Genomic DNA, 27,706 nt, shown 5'->3' with positions numbered 1-27,706 from the left:
ATCCAGAATGAAACATTAGCACAAGATCACAATGCAAAAATTCACATCAACAACAAGCATTTGAACATGCAGTAGAAAAACCTCACTCTAGCCAACAAAACCCAATCAGGCTGGGGGTACAAGACCACCCATGGCATTACAGGACTTGCTGACAACTTCACTTGGTAGACATAGTTTAACCCTTAAGGAGCCAGTTCCTGTCTTGAGAAACCACATAAACCAAGAGCACTAGGGCAGTGACATGGTTAAGTGGATAACTTGGTGAAATGGTTGTAACAGCTTGCAGTACCCAAATCAGTCTCACTGCATGCCTTGTTGCACAATGCCATGCAAACTTGCCTGTGGTGAAAGTGCTACTGCAATAACACAAAGAGAGCAGTAGTGCAAGGTGCAGACCTATCCAAAATGACTCAGAAGTGCTAACCATATCCTGGTCCTGGCTTAAATTCCAGCTTAGGTCAATGGCAAATATGCTTGTGACACCTGATTAGATTTACAAATGCTCTAAAAAAACCCAAACAATCAATTTTGTTAAAGAAGCTGCCTGTTTTCAGCCACACCAATGTGGGAGACTGTTCATCATTAGCAGTATAAATGTAATTCTTCTGCAGAGGAAGCCAGGATGCATCACTCAGGTCTTGGCAGACTGACAAAAGCAAATACATTTGTTTTAGAACTCACCCACATTAAAGCTTGCAAAGATTTGATCACTGATTTTACACAGTCTGAAACACTTTCATTTGTTTCCAAAGACATTTTTCACTTAAAAAACATGTTTCAAAAAAACCCCACATGCTTGGTGCTATCCTCTCTTTTACTTCTGCTTGTCATCAACAACAATGTATGCCAGCATTTACATCCAACCACTAATCACTGTTTACAGCTGAAAAAGCCTGATGCAAACCTAAACAGCACCATGGAAAATCAAGAGTAACTAAATAACATTATGCCTACCTGAGCCATTATGTAAAACCACAGACTATGTATATTATAGAAATAACCCAATCCAAACATTGCAGTGAAGAATCCGCTAGCGAGCATCCCGACGGTCAGGTAGTACCGGATAGGTAACCGCTCTCCTATGATTCCACTTGGAATGTGGAAGGAAATAAAAAGAAAGGTAATAATTAAAAAAGAGATCATACACAGAAAAAAAAATACTTTGTTGTTCATTAATTGTTTAATTATGGTTAAGGATAAACTTTACTGGTAACTGCTGCTTTCCTCCGCAGCAACAAATGAGAAATTTTTAGCACTTGCCAGAAAAAAAAGACCAATCATTTCATGCTCACTAGTTTCCAGGTGCTGACACCTGGACAACCACCTTTCAGGGAGATAGTCACCTGGAACACACTGGAAGCCATTTGCTTGTGGAGTTATTTCCCAAATGGCCTGTAAGGTGGGACATATCTCCAGCCATTTAAAGTGAGACTTGTCCCCCTTGCTAATGATTCCAGTTATGAAGGTTCTGTTTTTAGTCAATAAAAATAAGCCTCTCCACACATCAGCTAATGTTGCACTTATTAAGATGGGTACAGTATTATTTTTTTAGGAGGTGTCTGCTTCTGTCCTGATCATAATGGAAGTCAGAACAATCCGTTTAGTCTACATGTGCAAGTTGGAGCCTGATACAAGTTTGAGGACAGATATTCCAGCATATATTCCTTCACCACCCATATGAAGAAAAGACAAGCTAGACAACAAGTTGGAAAGCATTCCTGCACAAGGCAGTCAGGATGGGTGCAGGTAAGAAGCTTTCTAAACATCAACACATATGACACCACTGGGGACTCAGAATGATGTTTTTTTTCTCCTCAGCAACCAAGATCTTACTCTCTTCACCAGAAACTTCATAGTAGGAAAGGACAGTATCTCAAAAGTAGTACAGCCTCAGAAATTAACAGCAATATAAAGCAGGTTTCCAAGAGAGTGAGGATTACCTTAGATACATTCCAATTGCATATGCACACAGAAACGAGTAATCCAGTGCTCCCAGTAACTGTTTGTAGTTGTTCTTATCTAAGAATAATTTTCAAAGCAAATTATCAGTTTAAATGTACCGATAACTTACCAAATATTTTTAGATATTACAAGAAAATTATTAGTGAAAATTTACTGACATTTAATTTTCTGTAGGCACTTCTAGACTTCTGTATAAATTTTGCAAAACATTAAAAAAAAATCCCCTTGATAGCTGACCCTTTTGCCAGTAACATGTTTGGAAAAAAATGGTAGTATTTTCTAGTCTATAGTGCCAACCCAAAGGGGCAGCTTTGCAGTAACCTGTGTGTTCATGGAAAAAGGAGGACACTGTTGCTCAGAAGCCTCTGTTAAGAAAGCTAAGTAGTGTTTTAGACAAGCAAACTCAGTCTCCCCTTGGGCCAGAGACAAGGAACATCAACCAAGTTTGACTGCGTTGCACTACATTTGGAAGCCTGTGGGATTAAATAATTTCAGCAGACTGTTTACCTTGCAGCAGGCAGTTGATACACAGAATTTTGTTCATAGAAACACTGACTTCAGACCTTTGATTACCTTTGAACAGAGTAGGATTTTTTTTATTGCTAATAAAAGAACAATTATAATGGATGGCTAGGTGGACTGGAGTGGACTGTCACATTGACAGAATGGACTACTCCACTGATGTGCTTGGTAGTGATAGAAGTGTCAAGGAATGATTCAAAACCTCTATTACACTCAAATACAATTAAATTCAAATTTAATTTTAAGTAGGCAAATATTTTTTCTATTTAAGTGAAAAGCTTTGTTCACAAGCTATTCAGGAAACTGAAAACTCTATTCTGCAGCAAAGTCTCTCATTTTTCTCCATTAAAATGGGGAGAAAACTATTCTTTCTGGCAGAATAGGACTCCGAAAAGTTCCAATTTAGATAAACACCAAGTGTTTTCATTTAAATGATTGCTAGACCTTGAATTAAATGGGAAGAAAATTATAATGTTTTTTTTTTATTCTTCACTCTTGTTTTCTTTAACAGACAAATGCCATTTTCTGACTGGAAACCAATGTTGTGAAACCATCTCATAGCTGTAGCAGGTAAAATAATGTCCATTCTTTAAGTGACTTTCAGTAGGGAACACATCATAAGATAAGTCACAACTTTCTTCAAAAGCCCAATGAGAATATGGAAAAAAAACCAACCCCTTCCATACACATATCCTGAATCCCTCTACATGTGAAAAAGAAACAGCAAGAGGCAAATAATGTAATTATATCAGTTTGTTAGTAGGAAAAAACCCCACAAAACCAAACAAAACCAGACAAAAACAACCCTTACCAAATGGCTCCCAACCACACTGAGATACATTAGATGTTTTTTTGACAGGCTGAATTTGGGCAGCATATTCTTTGTAGGAGCTAAGTTCAACTTCATGCAAGGCAGCACAATGCTTATGCAGTTCTCCCTGATATAGAAAGCAAATTTGAAAATGGAAAATTCATTTGAGACTGTTAATTGCCATATAACAAGGAATTAAACTATTTTAGCTCTTATCAACCTGTGTCAAACCCACTGAAATCAGCAAAATTGTTAGCCATTATTAATTGCTTGGTATTTTGCTGGATGAAACCACCACTACATGAAAGAGCAATTATGTGGTTAGAAATAACATGGTATAGCAAACTGGTGTTTCATATGCTGCAGAATTTCAAAATTCTTCATTAACATCACACTACTTTGTCCACTGTCACTCATCAGTTATAAACAATACAGCCCTGGGGGCTTGATTTGTGTTTGGAAATTTATAGAGGCCAAAGATTAAACTAACAAACCTTGAATTAGATAATATTTTGCCACCAGCTTCACTGGGAACAGTCCCAAGTGCACAGACAACTATGACTATGATGCTCAACAGTATTTGGAACAGTCTTGTAGAATTTTACCATGTTTTATTCACCAGTTATGAGCAACTTTTCTCAAACATGAATGTAAATTCACTCACATGAATTAAGTGTAAGTATAGTTGTAAAACCAGAGATTACATGTACGTGCAGTATTCTAGGTGTGGCCTCACTAAAGTTTATCAAGTAAATGTCACTTCATACTAGCTTTATCAGTTTTTCATCTTTTAAACCATGGCAAGTTAAAGTTTAACTCTGCCTTTCACAAAAGGAAATCCTTAAGAAGATTACTACTTCCGTGTTTGACAGGAGAAGAAGGATGTTTAAACAAGGATGCAACATTGCTTACCTTAACTATGCTAATAGGTTTCCTTGATAAATGGAAGCTGGCATACAACAAGAAAGTAAGAGAGAAAATGAAGGCTCTATACCTACAATATAAGAAAAAAAAAAAAAGAGAATATTTGAAAATTGTTTTGCTCAGAATTACTTTGAGCACTAAGTTACATGATAGAAGTCACTAGTAATCTTGAAATAGAAGAAGAAAACTTTTTTTCATGTTCTCTGAAAACCACCCTAGCACTTACACTGCTTTACAACATTTGCTTTGATTTGGCTTTGGGAAGGAGCTTGGTAGCACAGAGGTACAGATAGGACAATGTGGCAGTGCTCTGGGGTCCACAGAGTTGATATGCCTTCTTTGCAACCTATCCTAGAGAGCTACTAAAAGACAGTTCAAAATTAAACATACTGCTAGTCAGATTTCACATTTCCCTGCCTCATCTGTTTTTCTGGTACAATTAGGACAAATGATAGCTCTGTGAATTGTCAGTCTGATTATTCTGGCTTATTCTTTCTTTCCTTACTGCTCTTAGGATTTTGCTTTGCTTCTGCCATCCTCTGTAACCACAGAAATCAGCTATTTCTGCAGACAGACAGGGGACTGACACTGCCTGTATCTGCTGTCAGCTGGACACATAAACATAACTAAGCAGCTTTGGGATTGGGAAGGAATTTTCCCTTGTACCTCACTGGCATCCTTGAGTCTTTCTCTGTGGTTCATCTGAATTAAAAGGGCATCTTCCTTGCAAGCTTTAAACAAAGATAATCTGATCTATTCTACTCACTACCTGAAGCAGTGTAGTTGTTAAGGGAGAGTGTTTTTTGGATTTTTGCTTAAAACAATGCAGAGACCAGAGTGTAGATACTGGTCCTTTCTAGCTTTGATCTTTAAATTAACACCTGTAAATAAAAGTAAATATATAAAAAGATTTGATATCACGCAGCCTGTTATGGTCCCTAATTTTTAATCAACTCTTTCCCATAATTTTATAATGTTGATATAACATTATAAATGTTGCTATAACAAGGGATTTTCTATTTCTGGCTTATTCATAGAGATATTAAAAAAAACCAATAATAGTGAGTTATCTAGTGAGTTATTTACTACCACACTGAAAATATCTTCACAGTGATAAAACTGAAATGACTTTGTTCATGCTGCTCTACTAGAAAAACATGTAATAAAATTGCTCAAATGGGAAGTGCTTGGCCTTTCATTTGTTATTTTTTGTTATTCACAGGCAATTGACTCTGTATTCCATCTCAGAAAGCACAAGAACTGATGCCATTCAACTTCTAGGATTCATTTTCCTAAAGCAAAGAGTTTGTTTTGGTTTGCTTTAAATATTACAGCAGCAAGAACTAAAACTGTAATTCTACAACTATATATTATGCATCGAATTATGGGGCAGAAAATACACTTCTGGTTAAGGAAAGAAAAACTAACCTCAAGCATTCCTCCCATCTAAGAATCTGAAAATAAAAATCTGAAATTTATCCTTTGAAAGGACATACTTTGCAAAGGATAAAAGGCTTTATTTTTTAGCACACTTGACTAGTAAGGGTCTGTTTGGGTCTCCCCAAACAAGTATTTCCCTTTTTAATGTCAGTAATATTTATTTATTATGTAACTATGTTTTCTTAATTAAAACATGAAAAAGCAAAAATAGAACAAAGCAACAGTATCAATTTCCCTAGATAAAAACTCACATTGTCCAAAACAAAGATCACCACCATACTTCAAGTCTTACCACTGATCTCGTGAAAATGAAGTGATAAAGCGGATCCCGGGAGGAAGCTGAGCCATCTACTCTACTGCTGGTATCAAATTTTAGGCAACACAATTATACACTTGCAACAGTGTTCTCTGTTCTTCAGAATGTGGGGTAAAAATCCTCCCAAAGCTGTGCAAAGGTAGCCTGTTAACAAATGTGGAAGATACGTTGCTGAGTTGATCTCTCTGTAGGTTTTTTCTTATACCTTCAGTCACGACGTGGCAAATTCTTCAGTCTGCTTTTTTAAATTGCTGATCTTCAAATAAGAGAAGCTGGTAAGTAAATATTCTTATCAAGTTATTGTAATATTTTCTAATAATAACATTTGAATTAGCTATTATCTATTTCAGAGCCAAGTAACGACCATAAATAACCATCCAGACACAGAAGTGTAACAGAGAACTTCAACCCAATGTAAATTGCAGCCCTTTTCTGAATTTTATCACGTATGATCTAATTTGAGAAGTCAGCACAGTATAAAGCAGAGGGGGCACAAGGCAAAGATGTACTTAGAACATGATTCAAAGCCAGCTGATACCAAAACGCTCTGGTTTAATTGCAGAAGGACTAAAACCAGACAACTCCCCACCTTACAAAATTCTATTTTAGCACATCAGAAACAATCATGAGGTTGAAATTTGTTCCAAAATGGCTGTAGTATTTTTCACCTTGGAAGAGACCCTTTCAGCTTGATAGTGGGTGCGGGCCCTATTTGCCTGTCCCAGTATCAGCACTGAACAAACCACCACGTTGTCAGGGAAAAAGAAAAACAAGTTTTTCACTTGAGCTCCCTACACCAGCTCACCCAACACCAGGGAGAAGTCAGGCTCTTGTGTGTACGTGGCATGCAGGAAAAGAGGGAGACTTTAGCAGCATCAGTTCAGTTGTTTGTAATCTCAAAAAGAGTTCCTCACATTTCTTGACATTTTGGCCAAAGCCACTCAACAGAAAAAGATGCACAGTACTCTAGCACACACACCACAAGAGGAACCAGCTGCACTGTTATTGCCCAGCAAGCCCCAGCCAACTGTTGAGTAAGGTGACAAAAGGAACTGCAGACAAAAGGTGTGACTGCAACTCATGCATGCAAACCAAGCCTCCCCTGTGTGCTCGAAGCAGAGCCTCCCCAGCAGGATGCCAAAATACACACCAGGATCTGCAACTTAACCACCCTTAACCTCCTGGCAGCCCAGCAAGTGGGGCTTACAGTCAGCACCAGCCACTGCCCTACTCCTGACAGGAAGCTGGCAGAACGTAGGACTGGGTCTCCTGGTGAACAACAGGAGGAGAGCTAAAGCAAAATCTCCTTTGAGGAGAACACACCTCCCAAGACCAAAGGTTTGTCTTACCCAGGGAATTTTAGGTGCTGCCCCAGGGCAGGCAAAGGTTTGAGTCTCTCTCATCTTATTCCCCCATCTTAGTATAGAAATCAAAACTACTACTCAGTCATCTAAGTATCAACACCAAAGAGCATCTGCTGTGTCAAAATTGGCAACTTGAAAGCTTCATTGCCCACATAGGCTTTTTCCTCAAGAATGGAGGAAAACTGCCACCTCCCCACATACCAGAGTAGCCTATCAAAAGATCAAGGGTCTGCTACCTTAAGCTACATTTTTTTCATTCCTTTAAGTTTTCCACAGTGGCCTGGTGCAGTTTGACACCTTGCTCCCCTAAAAGTGAATTAACTTGCAAATCTTGTTTGGCATGTTCCACCTCCATCCCCTGCATCAGATAACTGGTTGTGCGATTCATCAGCAAACCCCATAATCATTCCCACTCAATGAGTTTCCTACCTCCTGTGCTGCTGGGATTAGGGAAAGTACAACTGTCCTCCCACCCCCAGCTTCAGGTCCCCAACTCCCTCTGAGTCAGACCTTGCAGTCCTGCACAGGTCATTCAAGTGGCTGATCCATCAGAAATCCTGTCCTGAAAAACAGCTGATCAACAGCCGATTATTAACTCACACTGTGGCCACAAAACCTGCTACACGGGATGAATATGAGGCAGCAAGACCATAAGGGTAGGGAGGACAGGTGAGACTGCCCTTTACAGCCATGGCAAGATAGTTCAGTCACCTGAACTCTGATTTCAGACCAACAACTGCTTGTCAGTAATTTTCTGCTTCATTGAAATGAACTAGTGGCCAGTGGAAGAATAGTGCCAGTGGAAGAAAAGTAATAACCAAAAGAGGTGGGCACAAGCATCCAAGAGGAGGAGCGTAACAGACCTGTTTCAGGGTGATCCCAAAACCCATTTCCCCTCTCTCACAGCTATCTGTAACACCAAAGTTATAATTTAATTGACTATATTTTAAGTGACGTGATATCCACTGGGAAAAAAGTGATATCCACTGGGAATAAAATAATATCCACTGGGGAAAAAAGTGATATCTACTGGGAAAAAAAGTGCTATCTACTGGGCAAACAAGCAAAGGCCAGCAAACAATGAAGTCTGAGGTCATAAACCTCTTTAAGTGGTTTCCTTAAAATATAATGTGACAAGATGATTGTCATTGCAGGAAAGTAATTGTTTAGCAGGTTACTATTTAACAGCTTTAGTGTAAGCAGAAAAACTTCACTCATTTTACATAAGGTTTCAGGGCTAAGTGGTCACACAAGATGGCACATCTATGCACCTGCTGCAGAGATCATACCCCACCACCACTCCTAACAGCACATCCTTGCCATAAATCCAGAGTGACAGATGACTGGACTACCAGCAGCACTTAGAGAACTTCACCCTCACTCTATTTACCATTGTTTTCCACCCAAACTTTTTATTTCTCTTTCATGCTTTTGACTGTGGTGGCTGAAACAAAGTTCCCTCCCTGTTTCAAGGAAATACAGTCATTTGTGACAGGCCTTTACCACTGCTAACAACACTACCAACCTTGTCCCGGCTGTGCTGAGCACTGGAGGGAGAACCTGAAGCTCCTGCCCCGTTGGGGCACAGCATCCCTGGAGAGTAGACATTAATTCTGTGTATGTATAAACAGCGAGTAATGCAAGTCCTCATCAGGATGCCCTTAAGGACTCAAAAAGGCCTTTTAACACACGTGGATCAAATGTACATTGTGCTAAATATCCCAGCAGCTCAGCACCTAAGCCATAAACAACCAAATCCTATCAGCTTTGTGCCTGAAATGACCACGTTCCTTCCTCTAAGTACAGAAAAGTGGAAAATAGTTAAGCCCGGTTTAACAACGGGGGACAACAGTCTTTGCGAACACCCAGCGACCCACATACCTACATCCCGGCCCCTGCACCACACCGGGAGCTACCGCATCACCCAATGACCCGGTGGGGTCATCACCTAACCTTAACCTCCATCCAGGCCCAGGGCCGCACACCCTCACCCTGCGGGGCCAGCCCGGCAGCCAGGCGGCCTTCCCCCGCGGTACGAGGTGCTGGGGCCTCCGGGAACCTCCGCGGGGAGGTTTCCAGCGGGTCAGTGCCAGCCCAGGGCACCGGCCTCTGCCTCCGGGGGTTACAAAGTGCTCGGCGAGCCCCTGCCTGCACCCCCCGCACCCTGAAAGGCAGAAGCCGGCGGCTTCCCCCCCCGCTACCACACGCACCCGGAGGCACTCCCAAAGCAACCCGGTCCGGGGCCTGACCGCGCCGGCTGGGGTGGGGGAAGGGGAGGGGGGCTTACAGCAAACCGAGCCTCAAAGAAATAGAAGGGGAAAAGCAAGACAAAAGGTGAAGGAAACGGGCGGCAGAGGAGATGAACGCCTGAGCCCCCGCACCACCGCTTCTCCCTGCCTCCGGCAGAGAACCGGCGTTACCCCCGCCCGGCCGCCGCCCCCGAGCAGTCCCGCAGGGGAAGGGGCCGCCGCCGCACAGGCGGGAAGCGGCAGCGACGCCCCCGCTCCGCCCCCGCAGCGGGCACGGCAGGTGCACGGCGGCCGCCCCCTGCCCGCTGGCTGCCCACCCGCCACCGTTGCTCTCTCACCCTCCCGCCGCCGGTAGCTTCCTGCTTCCTGCCTGGCCTGCGCTGCGCCGAGCCGAGCCGAGCCGAGCCAAGCCGAGCCGATCGGCCGGGCGGCTGTCCGCAGCCGCGCCCGGCCGCGGGAGCTTCCCGACGGGACCGGTCCGTCCGGGCCCCTCCCCGCCGCGCCGTGCAGTGGAGGACGAGGAGGAGGGCGCCCCACGTTGGCGGGGCGGGCCGGGCCGAGCCACGGCTGGGATCAGCGCAGCACGGCTCAGCTGACAGCCCCGGGGCGGGCCGGGCCGGTCCGGTCCGTAGCGGTAGCGCGCCCCGCGGAGGCTCCGTCCCGCTTCTGTAAGCGGGTTGAAGCCTGCCACGGCCACCGGTGCCCCCGGCCCGGCCCGGCCTTCCGCGCCGGTAGCCGCTCTCTGAGCTGAGGGGGCGACGGCGGCTCCTCGGCGGGGTCCCGCCCCCGGCCTGCTGCGGAGAGAGAAGCCGCTCCTTGGGCCGGTGCTGCCAGCTATCTCTGCCGACCCACCTGTCATCTCGGCGGCCTCTCCTCCTCCCGGAGCCCCTGAGGGGTGGCCCGGCATCGCCAGCGCGACCCTGAGCAGGCTGCTGGCACGGGTATTTCGCGAAGGAAATTCGCATTAAGAAAACACACACCGGGTCATCTGAAAACTGTCAGCTGCTGAGTAGCTGCTAACAGTTACCTCATGCAGGTCTTAATTTATCTGCACAACCCCTTGTCTCTTCTATTTTATCTGGCTGGCACAAGAAACCCAGACCATACTCACTTAAATGTCCAGGTTCATTTTATCTCTTCCCTCTCATCTCACATTGGCTATGCCAGTAGTACCACTAAAATAAACTCCTTAAGTCCCAGTTTGATAATACTTAGGCCCCACATTTCAAACACAGGAGTGCTCAGCTTTGCAGCACCATCTTAGTCGCATCTTTGCTTTATCCCACCCAACAAGCAAGCCCTTCTCCCTTACAATAATGTTTGCTCTCAGCCCTGCACCAGACTGTTTCAAATGCAGGTGGATGCTGCACAATCTCCTGCTTTTCAGCTTGTCACTGGCAGATTCCTGCTCAGGCTCACTTCCTTGTAGGAGGGATTTTTAAGTAGTGAACTGGAGGCTAAAAGAAGTTTTCACATCACCTCTACAAATGCTACTAAGTTCTTACTTGAAAAACTTGTTTAGCATCACTCTTACCGTATGATTTTGGCTCACAGATAAAAGGTGATGCCCATATTCAGCATCAAAAGGTCTTGGATTATTGCAGTTTTTACAGAGCTATCCTGCAGTATAAGACTACACTTCCATTCAGTGCCTCAGGGAAATGGCAGTGCATAGTTGCTTTTTGACAATACAGTGCTGTGTCTCTTTTGAATTCAAAAGAAAAATCATCTGTCCCAAATCACTATCAGCTGGGCTGAAATGGCTGATGCCCTGGGCAGCAAGGCTAAGTTTAGAAACTCATAACACTCGAAGCTGGAGTGCAAACAAGCATGTCCCAGAGCTGCTTTAGCTCCCCACATTTACTGTGTGATGGTGAATGAATGCAACGAGGAAGGGCTTTGAGCCTCTTAATTCTTTTGATGAGGCTTATCATGGAAATGCCATTGTCTTACAGAGAGGGCGTTTGTTCCCCGGAGTGCAAAAGCACATGCTAACATCAGATAGAGATGGGACAAACACAGCCAGAGCAGAACATCTGTGTATGTTGATGCTTGTGATTTCTGCTACAACAAGCATTTAGTATAGATAAATCTGGACAAGGGATGTTCCTCCAAGAGCAGTGATTTGCAGGAATTATGTGGTTGCACTTGGAAGGCACCCAGGCAGTGTCTATTCTGACTGGGGTGCACGCACACACAAATGAAGATTTAGTCTCTTTACAGCAGAAAAGGTCAGACCTACCACAGTGTATTTATATGTATATATTATTAGTGTATTTATATGTATGTATAATTAATATTATTATATATTATTATGTATATATTGTGTATTATTATTATATCATCCTAAAAGACCACAAAAACTATAATCATCTTGCAGGATCCTCACATTTTTTAAAACTGGTATTGGCTTGGCCTTTTTAAAATACCTTGAAGAATTTAACCTTGCTTGAGTAAGGTTACAAGCAACTTGCAGAAAAGGACAAGTCAAACAGCCAACAGAAAGACCTGGTATTCTTCCTACTTAAAAGTTGAGACTTCAGGTTCCATTAATATAAAGGTCCCTCCTAATCTATTCCTCTAACATCACTGAAACCTGGCTGCCACCCTTGGCACAGCTGCTCTCTCTGCTATGCCAGTGCTGGTCACCAGCAGCTACAGTGGCCAGAAGCCATCAAATAAATAACACAGATAGGAGGGACAGCATGAGCTTGCACTGCTGGTTGCACAAGAGCCTGCTGGTGTAGGGTATCAGAGAAAGGCCAAAGGTCCATTGGGGAAAAAGGAGGTCTACAGCCAGGAGTCAACTGTTAAAAAACAGAACACACACACAAAAAAAATTTGAACGTATGTTAATCTAGTGCCTCACAGAAAATAATAGAAAGGACATTTTGCCAGTTCCTTTGCAAGAGGAAATAAAAATTAAGGATATGGTCCAGTAAATTCCTGTATTGGGTAGCAAGTGTGGCAGCTGCTTGGCTTTCTAAGTCTCTGGCAATGTTTATACTAGAGGAAACAGAAAAGGGTGTGTTCTTTTTTGCAAAATCATTTTTACAGCAGTGAAGATGTACACACTGACAGATGCCTATGTATGCTTCTGCTGGCACTTCTCTCAAAGAAGAGAATATAATTTCCTGGTTAAATTTTTCTTCTGCTGAACAAGAGCAGTGTTCTTACCTCCTCAAGATCTGATGTAGTGAATCACTTTGAGGTCAGGGGGTGTCAGCATAGTGTTTCCTTTGCTGGATAGGTGATGCTGGCTGAGCAGAGGTCTTAACACAGGCTATTGCATCCTTTACCTGATGAATGTATTTATTTTCTTTCCAGTAAATAGCACAAGTATGTTCTATGATTCGTAAGTGTACAGATGGAAGAGGCTAATCTGTTTAGCCACTGAGTGGTCTCTTTGTTCTAGGGGATTAGAAAAGTTCACAACTTCCTTATATAATAACGGGATCTTGAATATCATTTTACTATTTAAAAATCAATATTTACTCAGACTGTATTCCACACAAATAGCAGGATTCCGAGGCTTTTATTTACCTTTATTAGTTTTACATGCTTTATTTTCCCAACAGAGCAGCTGGGATATTGTATAAACAGTTATCATCAAGGCTGGGTGCCATCCAAAGGTAATCTGCCATTGAGCTTCAGCAGACAAAAAAAAAAAAAAAATAAAATCAAAAGAAAAGGAAAAAAAGAAAGAGGCTGTGAAGGGTATGCCCATAGGGTTGGGAGTAGACAGGTATAGCCCTGATGTAGCCACTTGGAAAGGGCTGGAAGTAAGCCAAATGTGGTCTGGAAGTATATGTACAGTATGTCCTGCCTTTTAATGGGAAATTTCAGTGCCGGCAGAGTGCCACACTAATATGGCTACATGCTTTCCAGACTGGTACTTTCATCACATCTAGCTTGCCAGAAAGCTAGTGAGAAACAACAGTCCATAGCTTTAGGAAAAGGGACCATTGGACAAGACCAGTGCTCCCACACAGCCTTTTCCCCAGACAGAGCAGGCTGGTACCTGAGTACTAAAGGCTGCTTAGGAAGAAAAAAAATCATCAGCAAGTGGAATGTGCGGGTTGGGAGGGCAGAAAACTGCCTTCAGGCCTCCTGCATAAATATAGATATTGCTCTGAGTGCAGGAGATATTTAGGAATAATAGTATTTATTTGAACCCTGTGAATTGCTGATCAGTCTCTTGTTCCATTCAAAAAAATGAGCTCAGCAGTGCTGACAGTATGCTCCCCAAGGCTTTCCAGAAGGGTAGAGGGCTGGTAAATCAGGCTGTCTAGAGAAAGAGCTGTAAAAAAAGCAGTTATAACAAAGGTGGTTCCTTTTGAGGTAGGATCTACTGGAGAGAGTCCCAGGGAGAGCTGCTGCCTGAGACCTGTTGCTACAGGGTTGGGTGACTCCTATAATTATGTTGGAGGTTCTGTAGTTAGAGGCTCAGATCAGCACTCATACCTTCAAGCCACCTGCTCACAGAAAAATGAACAAGAATGTACTGAGAACACAGAATTAAAACAAAACAAAAAACAACAAACCACAAAACACAACTAAGCTCTGCAATTAGGAATTGATTTTGTAAGCAATATAGAGACCACTTTTTATTACAAAAGAACATCTATTTTGAGGAACTTATCTTGAAAAATTTCATCCTGCTTCCAGCAGGAAATGGGAGAGTTTATCTTGTTACTTTGTCCTTATTTCTACTCTTCTTAAACTGAGTGGAAAGCTGACTGGTAGAGTAAGAAATGGCTGCAGAAGTAACTGCTGACGAGTAAACAGACTGAAATAGGCAGGTAGACTACTGATAAACTTCATTTCTCCATGCATGCAGATGTAATCACTGGAAAGTATTTATATTAGAAGGGAGGACTGAGGCATCTTTTAATAGAAAATAAATACCAGAACAGTTACAAATACTGTAAAACAGAAAGCAGACCAGAACTAAGAGCTTACACTAAAGCAGCTGCTTTACAAGTCATGTATGAGAAGATGAATTATGAAGGTATCAAGCTGCCAAGAATGAGGACACAGCAAATTAGTCCCATCTACCTCAATTGTTTGATTCTTCTGTTGAATTAATTCCATGTTACCAGGTTAAGATTTGAGATGGCATGTACAAAGGGATTGGGCTGCCATAGCTTTATGCCAGTATAAGCTATGCCCAAATAAAGGAGCTTAAATTTGATGTTTTGTTTATTTAATGAAAAAAAAACCAAAACACTTCCAGGGAAAAGCAGAGAAAAATATAATATTAACACTGCTTTATTCTTATACTGAACGTAACGTATTTTTTCATCCCATGAATGCCAACTATTTTCTTGGTAGCAGTAGTAATACTGACTGTCATAAAAGTCTTGAGAAATGGCATGAGCAGCAACCTCCTAAATGGAATAGAAGCAGCCTGTATATGTTTGCATTGAACTTTAGTGGAAAGGGAGATCCTGAATGCTAAAGAGAAACCTGACAGTTTTCTCATAGGTCTGAGGAATGTAATGCACTCTTCATAACTCTTCAACACTCTTCATAACACACTTCAAAATGAACAGTAAGGTCAGGGAAATGGAAGGCACGGTATAAATACAACAGAATACTTTCCTTTGGACGTTTTGCAGGAAGGGACCAGAGGGTTATATTTAGCAAAGATGCATAAAAATATTGCTGGTATTTCAAGAACAGCTTTCATACAGCCTATTCTTTTCTTATCACACAGCCTTCAGGATATCCCTCTGTTACTTGTACTTGGAGGCAGTTGTGCACTGGGTGAGAAGAAAGGTCATTTACATGTTTTTCTAGCTTGCTTATGGACACAAAAAGAGGCTACCTTTAGTTGGCATTCCGGCATACTAAGCAGCTATCATTTTTCCTGTAAATAGGCTTTAAAAGAGATGTGTTGAGAGAAGCTCCTATTTTGCAAAGGATTTTGACATTTCAGTCTGTCTTCATTCTGAATCAGAGAAAAAAACCCCTCCAAAATACTGAAGTTACCCACAGTAACTGTCAGTTACTTACAGTTTTACTTACTGTAACTTCTGCTTTGTCCACTGTATGTTCACAAAATCTAAGAAAATATTTTGTTCAAAATATTTTGAATTCTTTAAGTCTGCCTGATATTATGTATAAAGGGACCTGAAATGTTTATTCCCAAACAAGAACCCCTCTGTAGATATTATTTTTTATTCCTTTATCCTGAAATTTTCCTCCAAAAGGCGGATAGAATCCGCTGGTTTATATTTAAGTTTCAGGAGAAAGAGAGCTTATTTCATGAAGTTTTTTCAGACGGCTCTTGCTTAAATTTTGCTACTATCTTATACTGACCATGTAGTACACAAGACTGTGGTTTTAGCTTTTATAAGAAGAAAGTTTTAAATTGTCTTCTAAGCAATAACAAAATATTTCCTTGCGGATTTCTGTTCTTTAAATAGCTGCCAAAAGACATAATCTTGGCCAAGCCTTCCCTCCCCTATCAAAAGCAAAAAAATGGACATTTGCATCTCTCATTTAGCCCAGAGCAATACTCAAATTGACTTGATAGCCTGAGGACTGGCCCTCTCAACATAACCAGTTGTGCCAGTAATGTAATGTAAGGAAACCATCCTGTGAATCAGGTAAATCACCTCCACTCTCCATGTTAATTTTGACAGGCAGAATTTGAAAAGGCATCTCCCTAGGGCCAGGAGAAGAAAAGCTGGTTCACAGAGGCATCATTGCCCTTGGAAGAAGGATGAATGGCAGGACAGAGATCCTTGAGGGCAGGAATGCCAAAGCTGGACTCATGTGAATGAGTTAGCACCTTTACCACATCAGACCTATTTTGTGCAACCTGCTGTATTTTTAGTAACTCTTTGAAGTGAGGTGCTAATTATTACTTGGAGGCAACCAAGTAGTACTGACATTTCTAATGTTCATTGTGCAACGTGTAATTTTCAAAATTTGGCCAGTGCTGGAAGGAGTCCCTGAGGCCAGGCTGCTGCATTTTGCCTGCAAAATCTCTTCTCTGTCAAAAGTCTCCCCACTCCTAACACAAGGGTAAAGTCCAAAGAGAGCTCGGGGGCATGGCAGGCCTTAAATGTGCCTTTTGGCCATTCTTCTCCACAAAGGATCTCTCTGGCTAAATTCAAAGTGAGGACCTGCAAAGCAGAAGAAAAGGACAGTCAGGGCTGTCTTCTGCAGGAGTACCTTATGGGGCCCTGTGCCTAGCAGCCTTTTGCTTGCCTGTGTCACTGTCCCCTCCAGTCTGTAAGCACCTCAGGCAATAAGAGTGTGTTTCTTTTTTTTTTTTTTTCCTGTAGCTCTTTATCTGTATGGGGCCTCTGGTTAATCTGCAAAGAAGGAGCTTTTCTAGGGAAACTGGCAGCTATGGCATCTCCTGCCCTCTCCTGCCAGGGTGAATGGCAGTCAGTGCTAGCTGCCAGCTGAACCAGCAGTAAAAGCAGAGCATATCATCAGCACATACACTAATCCTCATGAGCCTTTTGCCAAATGAGATTTATGTACAAGATCAGCAGGACCTTAGGAATCTTTATGGTTTTACATTGGTCCTTGGTCAGAAGAGGACAGAATGATAGCAGCCCTTCTTTCATTATGAATATACTTAAAGCTTAAATTTAATCGGATATTGAAACACACCTAAATGTAAATTGAACAAAACCAGAAACTAAAAAACACATTCTCCTTGTCATTAACTACATGCATCCATATAAGACAGGTTCTTGGAATAAAAACTTCGAATTATGCCTCCCTTATTCAGTCTGACCTATATGATCCTGACACAGATGTTTGAGCTACCTGTCATGTCTAAGCACAGAGCAGTTTAAATTTTGTGAAGGAATAGTTCCTTTCTCTTTCACAATAAAAATAAGCTATTTCTCCCTCCGACCCTCTCCTTCAGGACTCTGAAACAGCAAAAAGACCAAGAGCAGCAGTGATCATTAGGGGGAGTGTCTCCGATGGCATGTCACTGAGTCCAGTCTGTGTCATGGCTGTCCATCCTGTGGACAAGTTCAAAGCCAAAAGACATATCTGGTTATTTTTGCCAGTGAGTTTAAGAGAGTGCATCCCTCTATATGCATCCCACACATGTTTTCCCTTACAAGTCTCAGCTTCAGTATCTGCTTATAATTAGTGTGCCACTCACAGAATAGGTAACCAGTTTTATAATTAGACCTATTGCCTTACTGTAGATAAAAGAATTTAGACATCCTTAAGTAAAAGAAGAAACTAAGGCATTATGAAGAATGAGAAAGGAGGAGGCAGGCAAACTGTGCTTCAGGTGATGTGCACTCACATCCAGTTCTGCTGGAGCTGAGTGACTGGAGCAGTAGTTTGCATTCTCTGCAGTTACTTATTAACAGTGCAGCCATTATGCAAGTCAGGCTTCCCAGTGAAGTGCTGGGGACATGCAGGGAAGAGAAATAGCCATGCAATTATGATGTAATAAATGTATAGCTTGTTAATGCTCTGCCAGCTAACAAACTTCAGTTTCAGCAGTTTTGAATTTCTCAAATGAAAAGCACTCTCAAATTGGGAATGCAGTGTTGACCCAGAAGCCCAAATTGTTTGATGGTATTTAACAATAGTTCTCTTCCTTTTTCATCTTTGCCCAACTACAACCAAAAAGACACAAAAGCAACACATCTTAATACATAAATACTGTTTATTTATTTTCTAAATACTAGGTAGATTCCCACCTATGAAAACTAATAACATTACCAGAATATATCCTTTATCTTTGTATAGAGATGACCCTGGTTTATCCTGGTTTGATCTAGAGCATAAGGTGACCTTCACCACATTTTCCAGCCACTTGTCCCTCCTTTTGCTGCCTCAGAAGCATCACCTTCTCTGCCCCTTGCTTCATCCAATAACCACTTTTCATCACACACATCCTCCCATGGCTCCTCTCATAAAACCTCAGCCACTGAACTACTGTGCAAACTGATCTGTCCTGCTAAGCTTCTGCCAGCACTTTGAAGCTGCTGCTTTGCAGAGAAGTGAAGTGCCCCTGGCATTCATCATGACAACTTGTCCCCAACCCCTGCTGGAGGTGACATGAGCTAGAATGCAGTCAGCATCAACTCCCTTAGCCAAGGCAGAATTTTAGGCCATTTTCCTCTGTAAAGAATAACAAAGCACTATCTTATATTGAGGCAAATAAGATCTTTTTAAAGAGTGATTGGTTCTAAGTACTGCAGCTCACATAAAAAACATTTAAAATATAAGTGACATGAAATGCAAAACAGATTCCTTCCCTATGGGATATTAACATGGAGTGAGGCTGACTATGGTGTACTATCCCCTCTCCTCTGCCCTGTGAGCTACTTTTTTCCACTATTGTAATTCTGAAAAAGGAGAGCCCTCTTCTTGCCTCCCAGCATGGATTTAACTGTAATCGTATTAGTGCGGGAGGATCTTGACTGGCTGAGGTGACTGAGCTTGTCATCAGAGTTTTGTGAGCCACTACTGAGGCTGACCAAGAAGAGGGTTTTGGAGGGTCATCATTCAGAGATTTTCTGACATATTAAGACCATTATAGTTAGTAAAGGAGAAAACAAATATTAGTGGAAGTAAAAGTTACTGTAGGGATGACAGAAGATGCTTATGTGATGTAGAAACCTGACGCATTGTTGCTGCTGTCTCATCAGTAACTGTTAGAACTTCACTGGGCCCTTGTCACCACAGCAGTTGGGTTGTACTCCCTCCATTCATTTTTGCCAGAAACACTGGGTTTTCCTGTCAGTAGTTCGATGACATCCTGTGGCTAAACTCCAGCAGTGATTAATGCCAGAGTATTTCTCCACCTCTGTCCTAACCCTCAACCTACCCACATAGACCATTCTGCTATGCTTTGCACAGAAAACAACAGAATCTCTTCAGAGCACCCCAGAATACAGAATACAGACCCTGACTGCTGACAGCACTACAGTGTCCCAGGATTTCTGTTCCTGTGGTGCCTCCGGAGGGGTCTTCTCTCTCTAACTGCACCATCAGGTGTGTGCTGCCAAGTTAGCTGTGGGAATCCAGTGGGATTTCAAGGTCTGGAGCTGAAAGCTCTTGGCCTTCTGGCTCCAATTTAAGGAGAGCACTGAATTTCCATCAGGATTCACCAAGCTTCATGGAGGCAACATGTCAGGCCTGCTGGGCAGGTGAACGAGGGCTCAGCATCAGGCTGAAACCATAAGGTGGAAAAAAAACCCCTTAAGATCCCTGGGCTGGAATTTTTGAACATAATTAATCCTGACAGGAAAAAACCAAATCAAAACAAAACAGAAAACCAAAACTCCAAACCAAAACAACCAACCAAACAAACAAAAGCAAAAAACAAAGCAAACAAAACCAAAAAAACCAAGCCAAAACCAAGACCAAAAACAAACTAAAACAAACAAGAAAACCAAAAACACACGAAAAAACCAACATCAAAACAGAATAAAAAGTCCAAACGACGTCGTTTCCAGGCCAGATTACAGGGAGCTCTCTGAAGACTCGAGGTCTCATCTCAAACGCCACCAGCCTGTTTCAGGCTGCTGAAGGTACAGGTCGGGAAAAGCCCAACGCAGGAAGCAGGAGGGAGATCAGTGCCGGTGTAAGGCGCAGACCCGAACCCCGAACCCCCTCCCCCGCCTTTATTAACATGACCGTCCTCTGACCGCCGCCTCATTCCTCCCACCGCTTCCGCGTCAAGAGCCCCCGCGCAGCCTCCTGGGCAGACAGGGCTCTCCGCTCCCGGCAAGGTGCCCTCCCACGAATCCTCTCAGTGCCGAACCGGCACTGGTCAGCCACCCGGGACGTGGCGGGACGTGCCGGTTCCGACCCTCACCCCGCTCCCTCCCCCGTCCCCCGCCCCGCCCCGAGGCGCGTGCCCGGTGCTTGCTCTCAGCACCCGGGACAGCAGCGCGAGCCCCGCCCCCCCGCCCCCTTCCTCCGGGCCCCGCCGGGCGTTGCCATGGCAGCAAACGGCGGCGTCGAGCGCCCCGCTCTCCGCCGCGCGCCTCGGTTGCCACGGTGACAGCGGCGCCGCGGCCATGTCGGACCTGAGCTCGGAGGCGGAAGAAGAGGCCGAGAACGATTTGGGGGTCCGCCGGGGCGAGAGGGGTGCAGCGGCACGGGCAGAGGCGATTCGGCTCGGTCTCCCGAGTCCCTGCTGCGGCGAGGGGCCCGACCCTGTTGGGGGCACCCGCCGCCGAGGGAGATGGGGAGAAGAAGGGGCTGATGGCGACGAGTACCTTGGGCAGGGGATGGGGGAGCGGCAGCGGGGAAGAGCGATCGTTACCTCTCAGGGGGTCTTACGTGCTTACAAATGTGTCTCGCATGCTCATATACTCGGCCGTGCCGAGCCGGGGAAAGCTCCCGAGAGCTCTTCTGTGGGTGCGGGAGTGCTGGAAGTGGGACTGGGTGGTTTTCGTTGGGAGCTGCCTTTGTTTCTCCGCGGGATGCAAGCGAGGCATCCCTCTTCTCCAGAAAAGTGTCAGGAAGGGAGGGAAGCCTCGGGATGCCAAGATCTGGTGACGACGGTGTCCGGACAAGCAGTACCGCTGCTGGCCAGATGCTCGTGTAGTCTCTGATCCAAGACGAGTTGGAGCAGCTTTGAGCAAACACCTGTTTTCCTTTGTTTGATGACTTTAGATTCAACCAGGTCTAGTCCTATAAAACGAATATTTTTTTTTCTCTCTTTTTTCCACTTTTGATCAGGAGTATGACGGGGAACGCAATTCAGAAGGTGAACGGCATGGCCGCGGAAAAGCACGTCTGCCCAATGGTGATACGTATGATGGAGAATATGAACATGGTTTAAGAAGTGGGCAGGTAAGATGTTGACAAAAGGCAGTGTTTGTGCTTGTTTTTCCACAGTTCTGTTAGCCTGTTAGCTTAGGCACTGTATTGAAGCAAGATTAAGAACTGACAAGTGTTTTATCTTTCAGGGGACCTACAGATTTAAAAATGGTGCTTTCTATGTTGGAGGATATCTTCAAAACAAAAAGCATGGCCATGGTACTTTTTTTTATCCAGATGGATCAAAATACGAAGGTAAAACGCTGAATCCAGTTGCAAGGATTTCTGTAACTGAAAGGACATATTTGCCCCTCAATTACTCCTCCCCTCATCCCCCCACTCCCCGAACTTCAGGTGAATTGGAGAATGTATAATCTTGAGAAGATTCATTAGCCATGAAATGTTTTCCTTTTATTCATTTTTACTACAAGCTCTGAGAAGTGTGGGCTTTATTTGTGGAAACTGACATAAACTATTGTGAGAAGTGTGGTTCATTCTTGTCATGGTCTCCTTTCAAGTGAGGCATTTCAGGTCCTAAGAAATATTAAGTATCTTTTATGAATAAGTGCAATCTTGGTAGAAGAGAGTATAGTTATTTAATTCTGAATGATAACTAGGACCACAGATGTTTTTAGTATAAAGTATTGTAGGACTTTATTGGGTCCATCCTTAAAAAATAGTCTACTGATTCAAGTACTTACTTGGGGGTGGGGATGTCTCTGAAGTTTGAAGAAGCTGAAACTTGCATTGTTTCCCTTCTTCCAGGAGAGTACCTGAAACACTGAATATAGAAATACATCAAGGGGCAATATTTTCTCCTTTCCTTCCTAAGCTAGGCAAGAAAGAATATTCATATTGTGAGGGTTAGATGCAGAGAGCAAAAAGAGCAGCTCAAACTTGTCTCATGGGAGCATATGTACCTGTGTTTATTTATCTTAAAATTGTAAAAATATTTTAAGTTTGAATAAGAAGAGTAACTAAAACACATAACACAACACAACATGCCTCCAAGGTGAGGCTCTCGTGGCACAGCTGGTTAAGACCCAGTACTGCAATACCGAAAGCCCCGGGTTTGAGACTCCACAGAAAGCCTCACCTTGGAGGCGATGGGCACTAGTGACGCAATAAAGGTAATACAGTGCTTGGGAGTGAGCTAGTCTGTGGCTGTGAGTTTCACCTTTTATTGGCCCCCTGGTCTTGCACATGCTCAATAGGGGCCTGCCCTAATTGGGCACAGGTGGATTTGATACCGGCTCACACCCACTTCTCGGTAATCAGAGGCGTCTGATTGCTTTGTTGCACTACAGATATACATGGCTTCTTGTGTTTATAATGGGAAGAGAGAGAACTGGAGACAGACAGTGGCAGACAAAATGAAAAGGAAGTCGGGTAGCTGCATAAATATGTGTGTGGGTAGAGGGACAGGCAGAAGAAAAAAGAGCAAGGGCTTAGAGTAAGGAATGGTGTAAGGAATGATAAGGAATCTGTTTATGGTAACATTACAAACTGACCACTACACCACCTCTTCTTCTGTTTCTGTTATATTCTCATTAAAGGTTCCTGGGTGAATGACCTGAGGCACGGCTATGGGAAGTACACTTACCCGAATGGAGACACTTATACTGGAGAATGGTTTAACCACAATAGGTTTGTTTCATTGTTAACACTGATGTTTCAAGTCACTCAGTGGCATTAAAATGCAAAGGCTGCTTTCAAGGCACGGCTGACTGCAGAAATTAAATGCTACTGAATAACCTTGGCAATTTAGCCCAACTTGAGCCATTTCAGCTGCTTAAATAATAATACAGTTTTCACACACTAGTGTAACAGCATCCTAAATTCTTAATGTTCATTAATATAAACCTAAATTATTATTTTCTCCTTAGACATGGACAAGGTACATATATCTATAATGACACAAGATCTAAGTATGTTGGTGCCTGGGTAGATGGAAAACAGGAAGGACATGCTGAACTTATCCACATAAACCATAGATTTCAGGGCAAGTTTTTGAATGGAAATGTAAGTGTACTGGAAAACTCTCTATTCAACTGAGTAGTTACCCTGGAATTGCTTTAATATGATCTGTTTCCACTTAAAATGAGAAGCTAGGCTCCTAATCTTTCATAGTATTTCTTGTGCCATATAAAGCTAAATTAATCTGTAGGACATAATACCAAATTTCTCTTTGCTTTTAAAATATTTTGTTATTGACTATTGTTTGAATTTTGTATTAAAGCATATATATATGCTTAGAATGTACTAACTTCATAGTTCTGTTGACTTTTTTGTGTCTTTGAGCAGCCTGTAGGTCGTGGCAAATATGTCTTTGACATTGGATGTGAACAGCATGGTGAATACATACAATCAGTACAGGTAAAAGAAATGGTGCAAATGATACTGAAGATCAGAGAACTCATTATATAAAATCTATTGAATTATCTATAAAATGCCTTAGAGATACTGATATTGAAGTAGATCAGATTCATTGGGATATCCAAAGTGTTGTGTATCTATTATCCTCAGTTCAGTTGGGAGTTGTTGGATGTGCTGAGTTGGGAATAATAGGCCACTGACATGAGAGTGTAAACATGAATTTGAGAACCTGAGGTTGAGCACTTGCCTTCAAAATCATTACTTTTAGGAACAATAATTTCTTCTGTTGTCAAGGCTGTAGTGACTGATTAAAACAAGGGTCAGTACTGACACTAAAAGTAAGATTAATTTTTTTCTTTTTTCTTTAGTTGTTGTAGTAACTGCAGAACAAGGCCATTTAAAATAAATTAGCTTGCAATACAGGTAATGTTCTCATTAGTAAGGCTCCTTTATATACAGATAATATAAAGTATGATCTTTAAAAAATAATAATACATCTTCAAATTTCAAAACCATAACCTTTGTGCAGTACCTTAGTGCTTCGTAGATCCATTCCAAGGTCCTCCCTAAGCAGAAGAGAAGCAGATTGAGGCAGAAGGAGCATTTTGCCACTCTGTTGCTGTGTGAGATAGTGTAGCATCTACCAGACATCAAGTCTCATTTGTCACTGTTTTACTGTAGAGAGGCATAGAAGATGAGACTTAGGCTCCTCGCAGCCATTCTCTTTAAGGGAGAGACAAAATTCTGCCTAAAATTCTGCCTTAAAGAATGATGCCAGTTCTCTTCCTAGACTTGTGGCTGCTGAAGTTCCTCCCCCTGTAAGCTCTTTAGAAGGTCATGCCATTGCCATTTTGAGCCCAGATAAGGAGGTTTCAGTACACAACTCACTCCTCTTAATTACTCCCTTAATACCCACGAGGTGCTGGATTTCATGAATTATCTTCTAGGATAAAGGAGAGGAAGAAGAAGAGGAGGAACCCACATTACCTGTTGTACCAAAATGGAAAGCATCAGAAACTACCAATTTAACACTCTGGACTCCCCATGGGGAAAATCCACCTTCTCCCAAAGAACCCTCCCAAGTGAAACCAGGAGAAGCAGCAGAAGTAGGACCAGCAAGTGAAGAGGAGAAAACACCATCAGCTGAAGGTTTGTTCTGCTGGACAGCTGGAAACTTCATGCTTTGACTATCAACTGAAACTGTGGCTTTCAAGTTTAGTAGCAAGTGGTGTGAGTGGTTTTTTTGAGGTTTTTTTTCCTCAATAATTTTCCAAATATTGATGCTTAAATCCATCTAAGCCTTGTTCATGAAGTGCACAATAGATGTGTGTCCTTTATCTCACAGCATAATGAGATAACAATTGCCTTGGGAAGTCTGTGAATCATTTTAGTCTATATCATGGAGTGTTATACAAACTTGATTATAAATAATTACATAAGATTTTGTGGGATTTCTCATATGAGTAAAACTTACAGGCTTTAGTAGGAGTTATTAGCTACTAAATGAAAAGACTGCAATTTTGTGAGAATTAAAGTTTTTGGAATTTCTAACTTCTCTTATTTCAGTCACTGATGAATATACTGAAGGTAGGGATGATGAGCCTTCTGCTAATGAAGAATACAGTGAACATGTTACCCCAGAAGTGGCTGCAGGAGAGGAAGAAGAAAAAAAAGACTGGGAGGAAGAAGGTGAGGCATGGGGCATGCACGCTCATTCTTCCATTTTCAGTCAGGGCTTGAAGTGTCATACTGCTGCTGAGAGGTCCATTATCAAGCTGAAGAGACCATGGAAGTCTCTACCTCTCATAAGGGGGCCAGTCCTCTGTAGATGTAACCTGGTTTTCATTTGTCAAGTTCATACACTGTGACAGCACAAATTAGAAGTGACACATCTGTGCATGTACAGCTGACAGAACTTGCAGGGCTGAGTTTGTAACTGTTTGCATTTGCTAACATTTTTTTGTTACAAACATAAGAGAAGATTCCAAAATCTGGGAAATACGTGGGGGTGTTTGTGCACTTCATATTCCTCTTGTGAGTGGAATTGTGTATTCTTATTCTCCCAACTGAAGTTTAAAAGCAGGCAAAACAAATCTGAAGAAACAAATTTTAAGGTATTGTCACGCATTGTGGTTTAATCAGTCTTTGGTTGATTTTTTTCTTTTACAAACCAAAGAGATTTGGCATTCAGATACCTAGGTTCTCTTCCAGACAGTTCAGAAGCCTGTTTTAAATACAGAAGTATTAAGAAGCAACAAAACCATGCATCTATATTTACTAATATTTAGCCTATAGGCCTCCACTGAATTGTGGTTTTTGTGTTTATTAAGTGTGAAGATTTACAAGCTTACATATCTGATGTATGAAAGCATAAGATAAATTTATCTTTTTGTAATCAGTCCAATTTACAGTAAATCAAAGCAAAGCACTATCCATGGGGAAAAGAAAGATGATTAAACTGTGTGAAAATGCCTAGAGGTATACACTAAACATTCAATTCTTGGACTTTTTATAGTATATCTGCTCTCAGTTTTTACCCATCACCTCTGAAGGTGCACTCCTGCTTTAGGAGTGCATCCAACTGGCTGGTGGGGTATGTAGGGCTGACATCTTACAGGATCTCTGGGCTTGGATCATAGCCATAGGAAATCTGAGCAGGTTTCCCGCATAGTTGTGCTTTGAATTTGGCAAAAGTTCATTGAACCTGGTTTGTCTCAAAGTCTCTTGGGCTCAAAGAACCATTTTTGAGTGAACTTGCTTCTAACAAATGTTCTGGCCTACCACAGCGAAGCAGTTATTGTATTCCCATTGAGGACTTTTTTTGAGTTGTTTTTTTTTAAAAAAAAAATCACATGGACCCATGTAAGAGACATCATAGATGCAGATTCCAACACGTGAAAACACAGGAAGGTGATAGATATTCTCAAAGTTCCTTCTAGCTCTTTATTTCTTGAATCAAAGAGTGGGATTTTATGTATTTTTTTCAGCATAAGTCTACATCTATAATTGATCAGGCAATATGTTGTTCCTCTTGTCTAGTTACTAGTATTTTATAATAAAATGCATCTCTATGTCTTGTTTGTCTCCCCAGGAGCTAATACTTTAGAGGATTCCTAGGATGAATCAAAGGAAGCAGAGTAATTTGCTACAACTAAAGACAAAGAGCCAAAAAAAAGAGGAAATTTCTGAGGGAATGTTTTTTATTTGTGGTAAACTATTTTTAACAGTAATTTTTTATTCATAGAAGGCTAAGTTACAATACTTTGAATAAACTTTTAATCACTGTTATGTCCGAAATATCTCTCTCTGAAAATTTAATGATCCCATAGTGTTTACTCTCCTAAGAACTTTATTCTGTGAAGCAGGTAGTCAGTTATTGAAACAAGTACAGGATTATTCTGGATTCATCAAACTGTGTCCTCAGAATTCTGCAGAGGTAAACTCAGTCTCCTTCCACTACTTATAGTTCTTCTCTTCCTTGAACCCTGCCTCTCAACACAGAACTGTGGGTCTTGCTTGTGAAGACAAAGACAAAAACAGCATTGGGCTTCCCAGCACTATCTGTATCCCCTACCACTAGAACACCAATTACCTTGTTTATTTTTTATTGTTCATGTAGCTCTAGGAGACCTACTTGTTGCTCTAAATCTCTCCTTTCCAGTTTGAACTCAAACTGAATTTGGCTTTTCTAACACGTTGGTGTAGTGTTTTTAAATTATGCCTTTTCAGAGTGCTTTTGCTTTGACATTCACAGATTCATAGCATCATTTAGGTTGGACAGGACCTTTGTCTAACCTAGATCTACTATTTTCCAGTTCAAAACCAGTAGCTCTCATTCTGTCATTTCATGACCTCATAAAATCCCTCCCCAGCTTTCTTGTAGCCTCTTCAAGTACTAGAAGGCCACTAAAAGTTCGTCCCAGAGCCTTCTCTTCTCCTGGCTGAACAACCCCAATTCTCTCAGCCT

The 27,706-nt window shown here is 42.2% G+C and overlaps 2 protein-coding genes across 9 annotated transcripts in view; one reads left to right on the top strand and one right to left on the bottom strand.

Moving 5' to 3' along the window:
- SLC37A1 (solute carrier family 37 member 1) overlaps positions 1-10,507 on the bottom strand; it is a 37,224-nt gene extending 26,717 nt beyond the window's left edge. Inside the window, exons 1-6 of one of the 8 annotated variants that reach the window (XM_030450919.1) lie at positions 10,441-10,507; positions 5,952-6,119; positions 4,208-4,289; positions 3,296-3,422; positions 1,941-2,019; positions 955-1,090 (exon numbers count right to left, since the gene is read on the bottom strand). In XM_030450919.1, coding sequence (XP_030306779.1) covers positions 955-1,090; positions 1,941-2,019; positions 3,296-3,422; positions 4,208-4,289; positions 5,952-6,007 — 480 coding nt within the window. In that variant the 5' untranslated portion in view covers positions 6,008-6,119; positions 10,441-10,507. Of the gene's footprint in view, positions 1-954; positions 1,091-1,940; positions 2,020-3,295; positions 3,423-4,207; positions 4,290-5,951; positions 6,248-8,864; positions 8,902-9,549; positions 9,570-9,926; positions 10,071-10,440 lie in introns of those variants that run through there. The other 7 variants (XM_030450892.1, XM_030450888.1, XM_030450872.1 and 4 more) reach the window with 7 other exon arrangements.
- Positions 10,508-20,562: 10,055 nt separating this feature from the next.
- Positions 20,563-26,856, top strand: RSPH1 (radial spoke head component 1). Its single transcript, XM_030456154.1, has 9 exons — positions 20,563-20,666; positions 21,283-21,396; positions 21,513-21,618; positions 22,920-23,010; positions 23,250-23,385; positions 23,668-23,739; positions 24,687-24,888; positions 25,306-25,428; positions 26,831-26,856. Exons 1-9 carry the CDS (start codon positions 20,616-20,618, stop codon positions 26,854-26,856), a joined length of 921 nt encoding a protein of 306 aa, XP_030312014.1. The 5' UTR covers positions 20,563-20,615.
- Positions 26,857-27,706: the final 850 nt, after the last annotated feature.

The sequence above is a fragment of the Calypte anna genome, chromosome 1, assembly GCF_003957555.1.
Source record: "Calypte anna isolate BGI_N300 chromosome 1, bCalAnn1_v1.p, whole genome shotgun sequence".
Taxonomy (NCBI): domain Eukaryota; kingdom Metazoa; phylum Chordata; class Aves; order Apodiformes; family Trochilidae; genus Calypte; species Calypte anna.
This window is presented reverse-complemented; position numbering and strand designations above follow the sequence as displayed.